General features: G+C 43.5%; 1 protein-coding gene across 1 annotated transcript in view; it reads left to right on the top strand.

Moving 5' to 3' along the window:
- The window catches only part of RHOF (ras homolog family member F, filopodia associated), a 97,951-nt gene that overhangs the window by 67,166 nt on the left and 18,547 nt on the right, over positions 1–12,238 (top strand). The window contains exon 3 of the mRNA XM_077461969.1: positions 8,783–8,892. Within this exon, the coding sequence (XP_077318095.1) occupies positions 8,783–8,892 (110 nt within the window). The remainder of the gene's footprint in view (positions 1–8,782; positions 8,893–12,238) is intronic.

The following is a 12,238-nucleotide window of genomic DNA, read 5'->3' on the forward strand; positions in this document are numbered from 1 at the left end:
CTGCCATTAGCAATAAACTAAGCTGTAGACCTTTGTGGGTGACAGAAGGTTAAACAAAAGCCATCTGGAAACATTTTTTTTTTTTTTTGTAAATTCAAGTACAGGTTAGTGTTCAATGTATGTGACATACATACATACATACATACCGAATGCCAACCACTGACTTTCTAAAATAGGTTTGTATGCGTTAGATTGCACTTGTTGTTCTGTATAAAGACTTTTCCCACAGCTATGTTTGACATTAAAATAACTGTCTCCTTGATCTTGTCATCTACACCTATCAGCACATTCCAACCTTTTTGTGAATCGGCAATAAGAAAAATGACCTGTACACATGGTCGGACTTTCCAACGGAAAATGTGCGATTGGATCGTGTTGTTGGAAAATCCAATCATGTGTGGGCTCCATCGGACTTTTTCCGTCGGAATTTCCGACACACACAAAGTTTGAGAACTGGATCTAAAATTTTCCGACAACAAAATCCGATCATTTAAATTCCGATCGTGTGTAGACCATTCTGATGGACAAAGTGCCACACATGCTCAGAATAAATTACCAGACGAAAGCTATTGGCTACTGGCCTGTTTATCATCCCATCGTACGTGTTCTACGTCACCGTGTTCAGAATGATCGAATTTTCCGACAACTTTGTGCGACCGTGTGTATGCTAGACAAGTTTGGGCCAAAATCCATGAGAAAAAATCAGATGAATTTTGTCGTCGGAAAGTTTGACCGTGTGTACGGGGCATAAGACTGTACATTGGGTTAGATTTGAATGGTCTTTTTAGAAATTTGTGTTTGCTTATGTATCTGCATTTAAAAATACCTGCACTTTTACCCCCTTCTTGCCCAGGCCAATTTTCAGCGCTTAGCCTTGTTCCACTTTGACAATTGCATGGTCCTGTAACACTGTACCCAAACTGAATTTGTATAATTTTTTTTCACACAAATAGAGCTTTCTTTTGGTGGGATTTAATCCCCATTGGGGTTTTTATTTTTTTGCTTAACCACTTCCCACCCGGCCAATGCACATATACGGCCGGGTGGGAGCCGTCTACTCTTGATAGGACGTTCAGGAACGTCCATCAGAAGGAGCGGGATCGCGCGTGCCCGCGCAGCGGCACAATCCCGATGCGCCCGTGTCACCCGGACACGGCGCATCTCATATCGGCAGGAGGGCTCTGTGATTGGCCCTCCTGATCACATGACGGCCGTGTCCAATCACGGCCGTCATGTGATGTAAACAAACAGCCGGTTGCTAGGCAATCGGCTCCTCCTCTCCTCACACAGAAGTCATCGCTGAGGAGAGGAGAGCAGATCGCTGCAGCCGGCTGATGATCAGTGAGTATGAGCTGTTTTTTACAGCTTTTTAAACACACCACACAGTATAAACACAATGTCCCCAAAACATACATGTCCCTAATAATAAAAACATGTCCCCCACATATGTCCCACTAAAATCACATGTCCCAATGATTATCTGCACACATATGTACGTGATCACCTGCACACATATGTACATGATCATTTGCGTACATATGTCCGTGATCACACAAACCAATTATTATACACTTAACGGAATTTTTTTTACCAAAAACATGTAGCAGAATACATTTTGGCTTAAATTAATGACAAAATTAGATTTTATTGGATTTCTTTTAAAATAGAAAAAAGAAAATATAGTTTTTTTTTTTCCAAATTTACGCTTTTTTGCACTTATATCGCAAAAAATTTAAAACGGAGTAGTGAATAAATACCACCAAAATAAAGCTCTATTTGTGCGAACAAAATGATAAAAATTTAATTTGGGTACAGTGTAGCATGACTGCGCAATTGTCACTGAAAGCGCTAGAGCGCTGAAAGCTGAAAATTGGGCTGGGAAGGAAGGGGGCGAAAGTGCCCTGTATTGAAGTGGTTAATAAACAAAGAAAAATTTTTTTTAAAAATTTTTTTTCTCTGTTTCTGTTATAAAATTTTGCAAATAAACTGTTCTTTATAAATTTAGGCTAAACTGTATTCTGCTACATTTCTTTGGAGAAAATAACCCAAATCAGTGTTTAGTCCTGGAGGTTAGAGTCCACAAACTATGGTGTAAATATCTTTTTACAGTGTTTGCTTATATTAATATTACTGCTATATGCAAGCATTTTATTGAAAGAAATCAACTCATTCAGTTTGTTTTGTTGTGATTAGCTGTGAATGGCCCAGTCTGAGCCATGTGATCACAGTGACCAATCACAGCTAGCGACACAATTGTACACAATGGATGCCTTGAAAGGAAGCCACCCATTGTTTACAACTGTCCTGTGACCTGATTGGTTACAGCGATCACATGGTCCTGGCAGGGGGCTGGTACTGTGATCAATCTGCCACTGCGCTGCCGCCTTTGGTAGGTTGTCATATGACATCCACCCAGATTGATGAGAGGCTGGCTCCGGTGTTATTTGCCCATAGGCTAAGCAGGAAACTGTTAAAAAGTAGGGAGTGCTCTGGGACACGCACAAAATTATGACAGTAAAAAAATAGGAAAGTCCGTTTTTGCCACGTTTGTGTTTAGGAGGTTTTTTTTTTTTTTTTTTTTTTCTTTAAATAGCCAAAAATGAAATACTCCTGTTAACGAAACACAGCTAAATGCAAGTGGCGCTTGAAATGCCTCGAAACACAGGTTATGAACCCATTTTTTATTTTTTTTTCTTTCCAAAAAAAGCCTCAACTCCACTGCCTAGAAATGACGGTTAACGACCCTGTGTACATGTACTGCTACGATCTCCTTGAGAGGAGAGTTCAGGAGCATTGAAAAAAATGCCCAACCTCTCCTAAACGTCTGTTTAGGAGCAGCAGTGTTCATGAGGCTTTAAATGAATATTAACCCTTTCAAGACTAAGCCTATTTTTGGAATTTGGTGTTTACAAGTTAAAATCCATATTTTTTGCTAGAAAATTACTTGGAACCCCCAAACATTATATATATTTTTTTAGCAGAGACTCTAGAGAATAAAACGGCGATTGTTGCAATATTTTATGTCACACGGTATTTGCGCAGTGGTGTTTTAAACGCAACTTTTTGGGAAAAGGGACACTTTCATGAATAAAAAAAAAAAAAAAACAGTAAAATTAGCCCAATTTTTTTGCGTAATGTGAAAGATAATGTTACGCCGAGTAAATAGATACCAAACATGTCACACTTTATAATTGCGCGCACTTGTAGATTGACGACAAAGTACGGTACCTAAAAAATCTCAATAGGCGACGCTTTAAAAAATTTTTTACGGTTACCAGGTTAGCGTTACAGAGGAGGTCTAGTGCTAGAATTATTGCTCTCGCTCTGACGATCGCGGAGATACCTCACATGTGTGATTTGAACACCGTTTACATACGCGGGCGCGACTTCCGTATGCGTTTCTTTGCTTCGCGAGCTCGCGGGGACGGCGGGCGCTTTAAAAAATGTTTATTTATTTTAAAATAACTAAATTGTTTTTAAAAAATTGATCACTTTTATTGCTGTCACAAGGAATGTAAACATCCCTTGTGACAGTAATAGGTGGTGACAGGTCCTCTTTATGGAGGGATCGGGGGTCTAAAAGACCCCCCACCCCTCCTTTACACTTCAATGTATTCAGATCGCCGAAAACGGTGATTCTGAATACCGGATATTTTTTTAAAACCGGCGCCATTGGCAGCCGAGTAAACGGGAAGTGACGTCATGACGTCGCTTCTGTGTTTACGATGAGGAGACTGGAACGAAGCCGATTACGGCTTCGTTCCAATTCCTCCGCAGCAGCCGGAGGCATCGGACACGGAATCGGTGCTCCCGATCGAGCGGGAGCACCGGTAGCAGCGGCGAGAGGCGGCGGGAGGGGGGACGTCCCCTCCCACTCCTCCGGCATAACAGCCGAGCGGCTTTTAGCTGCATCGGTTGTTATACCTGGATAGCCAATCGCCTGCTGCAAAAAACTGTACCGGGATGATGCCTGCAGGTGCGGGCATCATCCCGGTATAACCCCCGGAAGCCAAGTACGCATATCTGCGTACGCTCGGCGGGAAAGGGTTAAACAATGCAGTCGGGGGGGGGGGGGGGTAGAGAATTACCATCCCCTAACAATGCTAGTTGGACGTTTTTTAATTGCTTTCAAATAATACCATTAACTTAAAGTAGTTAGAAACCATCACATATATCCAATAAACTGACAGGCTCAGGTGATGCACAGAGAATAAAAAAAATCCTATCTCAATTGTACATGTCTGTCTGCAGCCTTCTGTCCACTACATTCATTCAGAATGCAGAATTTACACAGGAGCTCTCAGCTCTGAAAAGCAGGGGTTGGAGAGCTGAAGTTACATCAATGAGGAGAGCTCTGAGAGCTGATTTAGAGGGAAGGGCTACACCCTACTTTACACAGGAATAGAGCTGAGGCTGTCAATCACAGGCTGTGCTCTCCCGTCACCATTTTTCTCTTGTTAGAAAATCGGTCAGAAGTGACGCTTATGGCAGAGAAAGGAGGCAGCAGGGAGAAATGACACTTGGTACACTGGATTGAGACAAGCACACGCTATAGAGGGATATGCTTTGTTCATGTTTCATGTCTGAGGTTTACAACCACTTTATTTTTGATACATCATGGGACAGTCAGGCAAATATTCCTCACCTGCTGGGTTATACTCCATCTCCAGGTGAATGGACACTGGTAGACAGGTCTTTAACAGGAAGTGATTCCCTATATAACCCCCCCCCCCCCCCCCCCACACGCACGCACACACGCACACACACACGAAGCACTTCAGTTTTTTACTAGAGTCTGCAAGGTGGATGGCATGGTTTGTTTAAGCTCTCTGAGCTCCAGGTCTCTAGTCCCACAAATGGTTCTTAAATGAATCAAGGTATTGACTGATCAGATCCATTTGACACAGGCTTTTATGCCTAGATACCCGAGCCTCGCAAAGAAGACTCAAGTTCCTGTGAGGTTGCCTGTAGTGCGCCCTCAGGGCGCTGGACACTACAGTGGTGAGGCATTCCTGCAGAGTGCTGTACAGTTCCAAGGGAGTGGACCCTAAACATGAAAAGGGTACCCAGTCCTTGAAGGGCCTCAAAAGGTCCTCAAATGACAGGAACCCACCGTGAAGGGTGAAGATTGGGCTCTTAGTTTCTAAGTAACCCTGAACCTGGACGGGTAAGTGAAACTCTTTTTACTGTGGGGTGTCCCAGTGATTGTAACAATCGGTCAAGCTAGCTAAAGGCTGGGCACCTGTGTGCGGTGACCATACGGGGGTGTTTTGGGCTAGGTGTGGGTGTTTGTAAAATGTACTTTTTTTCGTGTGTGTGTGTGTGGCTGTTTTTTCCTGTATGATGGCGCGTGACAGTGCACCATTTCGCCTTGGTTCACCACAATGGCAAGCGTGCCATTGTGCTCATCAGTTGTTTGGTGGCCATGGCACGCTTTCATTTGCAAAAGTGCCGATGTGCTCAGCAGGTTTTGTTTGGTGGCCATAGTGCACATGCACTTTGCTAAAGCGCCGCTGGACTTGGCAGTTGTTTGGCGGCCATGATGCACACGGCTTGGCCCCACATGTGCAGTAGCCTTTATCTGGGCGCACGAAGATTCATGCCCTATGCAAATACAGCCATGCCATTTACTGGGACCGCGTGCACACACAGAAAGTTGCAGTGCATGCCTAGCTTATTTAAGCTGTGTAGGCCAAGCATCCGGTGCTTCCAGATTGCAGCTGTGGGAGACAGAGCAGGCTCTGAATAGACGCTTGCAGCAGTTCATTTTTCCTTAACCGGGTCACGTGAGTCACCAAGTGTTGCTTGGCAGGCTAAAGGTGCTTAACAGGATTGTTACATAGGGACTTGGTGAGCACTATTAAACAGTCTCCCTTCTGAGGTGTTTATACTACACTCAAGTACTCTTTGTGGCTAGTAAATGTCTTCAGAAAAGAGGAGCGGGACTAACGCTACAGGGAAGGGCACACCTATGTCATCAGTAGTTCCTGATGAACCTAGTTGTATCCCCTGAAGGCAATCTGGGCAATCTGAGCCACGGCGCCTATCTAGTATTGTGCCTACAGTCAACACTGCTGCTTCACCCTTTATCAGAAAGGGTGAACTGTCCTCAGCCCTAGCCGGGTTAGCGCACAGGTTTGCTGGCATGATTGCCTCCATTCCTTGACAGATCTCCCTCCCTGGAGCCTCCTAGTCTGGAGCAGGAATGGGTTGAGGATGGGGAAGAGCTAAAAGCTCAGGATTTGGTGAAATGCCCGGCAGATGAGTCTGCTTCCGAGCAATCTGAAAAAGAAATGATTGAGTTGATGTCTGCCTCTCAGCCGCAGAGGCTTTTGATCCTGACTATGACCGAAATGGTTCGCTCTGCCTTTAAGTGGCCTCCCACATAAGTGACTGAGCCCCCCCCCCCCCCCCTCCCGGTCCTCTTGTTAACCCTGAGACCTCTTTAGTCTGCACAAGCTTTCCCCCTACACCCCCATGTTGGGACAGGCGGTGTATGCTGATTGGGAACATCCTGACAGCATTTTTGTTACTCCTAAAAAAAGGTTTTCCCTTTTATATCCCATGGATGAAAAGTTTCTGTAGATGGAGAAGTTTCTTCCTTAAACAAGAACTTAACTTGTCCGGTAGCTAACGCACAGGGTTTAAAAGATCCTGTTGAGAAGAAATTGGCATTTATTATTAAAGGCTTCCTTTTCTTTGGCCAGTTCAGCTATTCAGCCAGCTGTTGCAACAATTGGTATCTGCCAGTCCGTAAAGGATCAGGTCAAGTGGCCTGATAGGCCTAACCAGGAGGATGATCTGCCTGAAAGTAAGACAGATATTCCTTGAGTGCTGTGTTTTGCTGTTGACACCTTAAAGGATTCAGTACAGCAGGTTTCTCATTTGGCTCTCTTGTCTATACATATGTGCAGACTTTTATGGCTTAAGAACTGGTCAGCCCAGCTTCATTGTAAAGTTATTGGCAGGTTTCCCTTTTCATGGGGAATGTTTATTTGGTGATCATTTGGACAAATATATCCAAAAGATTTCCAGAGAGAAGCTTTCGCTACTTCCTGTGAAGAAAAGCACCAGACATCCCTTGTTTAAAACTTCAGGGACTGCTTCCTCAAATGTCTCAGCGTCAAGGCGGTTCTGCCGCCAACAGGGCGCTAGGGCCAGGAGCAAGCTGCCAGGGCCAAAAAAAGCCCTGGGTCCAAAATTCTTCTAAACCCAGAACCAAGCCCTCCTTTAGAGAGGACTATTAGTGTCCTATGCCCAGCTCAATTCCAGGCCTTTACAACAAGACATCTTGTTGGCTTGGAACAGAAGAGGAAAAACCCTGGAATATCCAATGTGCTTATCTCCTCAGGCACGCTTAAGCCTAAACTGGTAGCTGCAGGATCAGAACCTGTGAAAGAGACAATCCTTTCTCCCGGTAACTTTGGAGAGCACTGACTACAGATGCCAGTCTCAGGCTTGGGAGCAACCCTAGAAGGGCTCACAGCTCAGGGGAAATGGTCAGGGAAAGAACAGATCCTGCCCATCAACGTCCTGGAATTACAGGCAGTACGTCTGGCCCTACGGTCCGTTCAGTCCCACAATGCCACCGCTGTGGCCTGTATAAACCACATACTAGCCTGGGCAGAGGGACATGTGCCAAAATATATCAGCAGTCCATATCTTGGGAGTAGAGAACTGGAAGGCAGATTTTCTCAGCCGCCAGCAGATCTGCCCGGGGGAATGGTCCCTACACCCAGAGGTGTTCCAGGAAATGTCAACTTTGGGGATGACCAGAGATTGGCCTACTGGCAACCAGGTTCAACAACAAACTACAGCAGTTTCTGTCCCGAACAAGAGATCCTCTGGCAATTGGAGCAGATGCTCTGATGGTTCCATGGAGCCAGGATTTGGCGAGAGGGGGTTTCACTCATTCTGGTGGCACTAGCCTGGCCCATAAGGCACTGGTTCCCAGAGATTGAGACTGACAATAGATGGGTCATGGGCGCTTCCACGTCGTCCCGATCTACTGTCTCAAGGTCCTATATTCCACCCCAATTTACAGTCTCTAAATTTGACGGCATGACTATTGAAGCCAGGTGCTGAAGGACCGTGGCATCTCGGGACCAGTAGTGTCTACCCTGGTGAATGCTAGAAAAGCATATTATAAGACTTATATTGCTTGGTGTGAAGCCAGAAAATGGCATCCTCGGAATATACGTGATTGGGAGAATTCTCTTTTCTACAGTCAGCTGTGGAAATCAAATTGGCTTTGAGTACAATCAGAGGTCAACTTTTGACCCTATCAGTATTCTACCAAAGGCCTTTAGCCTCCCATTCACTGATCTGAACCTTTATGCAGGGGCAACATGTGTCCAACCAACGTCTCGATAAAATACTCTATTCTCCTTTTTGAATGTATAATGGACTTTCTGCTCTCACTAGTTAAAAAACTTACAGGCCCAGAATGATGAGCTGCTGTTTTGCTTTAAAACCATTGTTGCTGAATAATGTTTGGAAAATATTGGTCACATGCACAGGCGTGGGCTATTTTTACTTTTCAGGGCTTCTTCAGACGGCGATCAGACCCATCCCCCCCCAATCTGAGCCATGGTCTTCTGCTTGTGACTCCACCTAGGAACTTTGTGCAGACAGCATCTTTGAGGTAGATTCACACACAGTAAACAGCGACTCGTATTGGGGGATGGATCTTATTACCCTTCTGAATGAGCGCTTAAGTATAATACATTTTTCAGAACTGTGTGCACAATTGAATGTTAACACATCTTAACTTTCATTTTAGGACAGGAAGATTATGACCGACTGCGTCCCCTTTCTTATCAAGAGGTTAATTTGGTTTTAATTTGTTATGATGTTACAAACCCTACCAGCTTTGACAATGTTTTAATTAAGGTAAGTCTGGTCTAGTAAACCTAAAAGCTATCTTGCTTCTCGGCACGGTTCAGGGTCTCTGCTTCCTCTTCCCCTCTGCATGTCAGACTAGCATGGTACAACTAGTTGATTATTAGTTGTGGGATGAACTTCAGTTACCAGGAATGATACCCTCACCATCTAAGGCATGGGTGCTCAACCTGTGGCCCTCCAGCTGTTGCAGAACTACAAGTCCCATGAGGCATTGCAAGTGGCTGACAGTTACAAGCATGAATCCCAAAGGCAGAGGCATGATGGGACTTGTAGTTCCGTAACAGCTGGAGGGCCACAGGTTGAGTACCCATGATCTCTAAGGCAATAATGGTCATCTTTTTTGATATGAGGGGCCTGAAGTGCAGCCCTCGACAACACCAGAGGGCGGCACATAAAATGCTGTGAAAATTCTTTGTCAGACAGCAGACACACAAGGATATAGTCAGACTATGGGATTGATACAAGAGATGGTCAGACTGTAGTCATGATCCAAAAGATGGTCAGAGATTGCGTTTATGCTGCAGGAGTTATAGGAGTCTGAGGACATGCTCCATGAGAATTTCATTGACTGAAGGCATATTACATGAGACTGCTAGAAATCATTGCCATAACAGGATGATAGAAAAACAGATTGGTGTCTGCAAGGGATCTGAGGGCCACACAATCTGCCAAAGGGCCGCAGGTTGGGTACCAGGAATCAAAGGGAATAATAGTGTATGAAAGAAGTAATACAAAGGGTTGGTTAGAAAAATTTGAGAAAGAGGAAAGGAGTTCAGAAATGAAGTACGATCATCATCAGAAATTCAGAGGATCTTTAACAAAAGGAAAGCATTACCAGTTGCGTGCGACATTGTCAGTTGCTGGTCACGCAATGCGAAGATCTGTATGTTTATGTAGCGTAACACATTTATGCTGTTTTAGGTTACATTGCAATATTGTTCGTATTCTGTAACCTAGCATGCGTTTTGTGCTGAGGCTTCAAATAGTGTATTGTTCAGTAAATAGCTTTGTGGAGCAGTAAGTGCGGCTGTCTATATTACACTTGATCTAGCCTCTGTTTATTGCAGAATGAATGGAGCACAGGTAACCCTTTTTGTGTCAGATTCCCTGAATCTTGTGCAGAATATGTAGAAGTAGTCTGAACAAGGTATAGATGTGGTATTTCTCCAGAAGAGCAGACTTAAAGTTAAATTCCAGGAAAGCCGCAAAACATGCTTTTCAAATATGCATCCAGACCGGTTTACCTGCCAAATAGGTTATAAATTCTGTTCAACCAGTCTTTGTTTTTCACACTTGAGCAAGATATACAACCTGAGGTTGAAGGAAAGAAAATTGCTTGATTCCACTATCAACACTTTCATTGTTGATGGGGGAATCCTTTCAACTGCACTATTTTATTCAGACAGCTGGAGGTTTCCCAGACCTCCAGAATACAGTGATCACTGCAGGCAACTATAGCAGCCAGCAGTGATCGCACAAGAAAAATCCGACAGGCTGGTTGTACTGAAGTCGATTTTAATGAATCAACTTCAGTACAACCAGCTTGTCCATAGACTGATCTAAATTCATCTGGTTCCTGTTAAACTGGCTGAATTTCGATCCCTGTATGGCTGGCCTTAATAGCCGGGAAGATAACTATTCTATTTCCTGATTAGGCTTTACAGCTTCCTATGTCGCCTTCATGCTCATTGAACAAGGGACATGCAGCATGATGATGCTAATTAATTATATGGGGGCATAAGGGAGACAAGAAAAACTAAAAAGCTGGACCAGGCCATAGTAGTGTCCCCTGCCTTGCTATGCTGGAAGAACTTAATTGGAAATCCTTGAACAGGTAATATAGATCACGTGTATTTATTTCTAATATATATTTGTTTTCCTGTAGTTCTGCTGTAAAGAGAATCTGTTTAGGATAACATTTGTGGAATTGGTGTTTGTAATGTATATTTGAATGTGTTTGCTCCAGGGCTGTTGTCATTCCTTTACTTCTTGGTGAATCACCCTTATCACTTACAAGCTTATCACATTAGGTTTCGGGATAGCTGATATGCACATACTCATTTTAGGTCATTGACTTGCTCTCTTAGTAGTGTGGGAGGGATACGGGTGACAACCACCAAGCATTAGCAGTGTTCCTTCCCACATTACTATCCAATCCGTTTCATTCTGAATAGAGAATATGGTATTTATCGTAGTCCTATTTATACAGGGTTCTTCTGAATAGTGGATATGGTAGTTACCATTGTCCTACCTGTAAAGGATTCTTCTAAATAGGGAAAATGATGGAGATGGTTGTTGCCATAATCCTATTTGTACAAGGTTCTTCTGAACAGGGAAGATTATAGAGATGTTAGTTACTATTGTCCTATCTGTGAAGGTTTTTCTGAATAGGGACGATGGTAGTTACCATAGTCCTATCTGTACAGGTACTTTCTGAATAGAGGAGATGGTAAAGATGGTAGTTACCATTGTCCTATCTGTACAGGGTTCTTCTAAATAGGGTAGATGAAAGAGATGGTAGTTACCATAGTCCTATCTGTACAGGTTCTACTGAATAGGGGAGATGGTAGTGATGGCAGTTACCATAGTTCTCTCCATACAAGGCTCATCTGCATAGGGAATATTGCAGAGATGGCAATTCCCATATTTCTTTTCAAGCAGGTTCATTCTGAAAAGGGAAGAGGAGTTACTACTCCTAGCTGTCCAGCTGAATAGGGAGGATTTTTAGAGATGGCAGTTCCCGCATTTCTAGCCTGACGGGTTCCTTATGAATAGGGAAGATTGTAGATCGATCAGAGAACCTGGGTGTTTACTTATAAACAGCTTGGATAATGGAGGATGTGTATGCCATTTTTAGCTATATGTTGGAGTTTACAAAAATATATTGTGCTTTATTTTGTTTATTACATTTTGACAAGGAATCTAACTATATGAAATAACCTTGTTAAACTACGGCAGAAACTGATTGCACAGGTTGGACTGTCACCACTGTACAGACTATTAGTATAAAGGTTCTTTGCTATAATTAGCATTTCTTTATCTTTTGCATATAGCAGTCTGGAATGAGACTTCTTAGTCGTTATCAATCGAAATCCGATAATGTTAGGAAGAAAACGGGGTGTGACTGCTGATAGTTGTTGGGTATGCAATGTACTATATGTCACAATGAAAGTAAAACTTTAACCCGATCTGACCAGACATACCACAGCACAATGCATTCATGAAGGTTAATGTCACATACCTATGGATTGAGGTTGGAACGTGAATCCAACACACCTTTCAGACCCCATTCAACTGGATACTAATGGTTCTTTAAAACTATATTCTCATTTTC

This window comes from Lithobates pipiens, unplaced genomic scaffold, assembly GCF_037356315.1.
Source record: "Lithobates pipiens isolate NorthernLeopardFrog02 unplaced genomic scaffold, aLitPip1_a1.2 Scaffold_3, whole genome shotgun sequence".
Taxonomy (NCBI): Eukaryota; Metazoa; Chordata; class Amphibia; order Anura; family Ranidae; genus Lithobates; species Lithobates pipiens.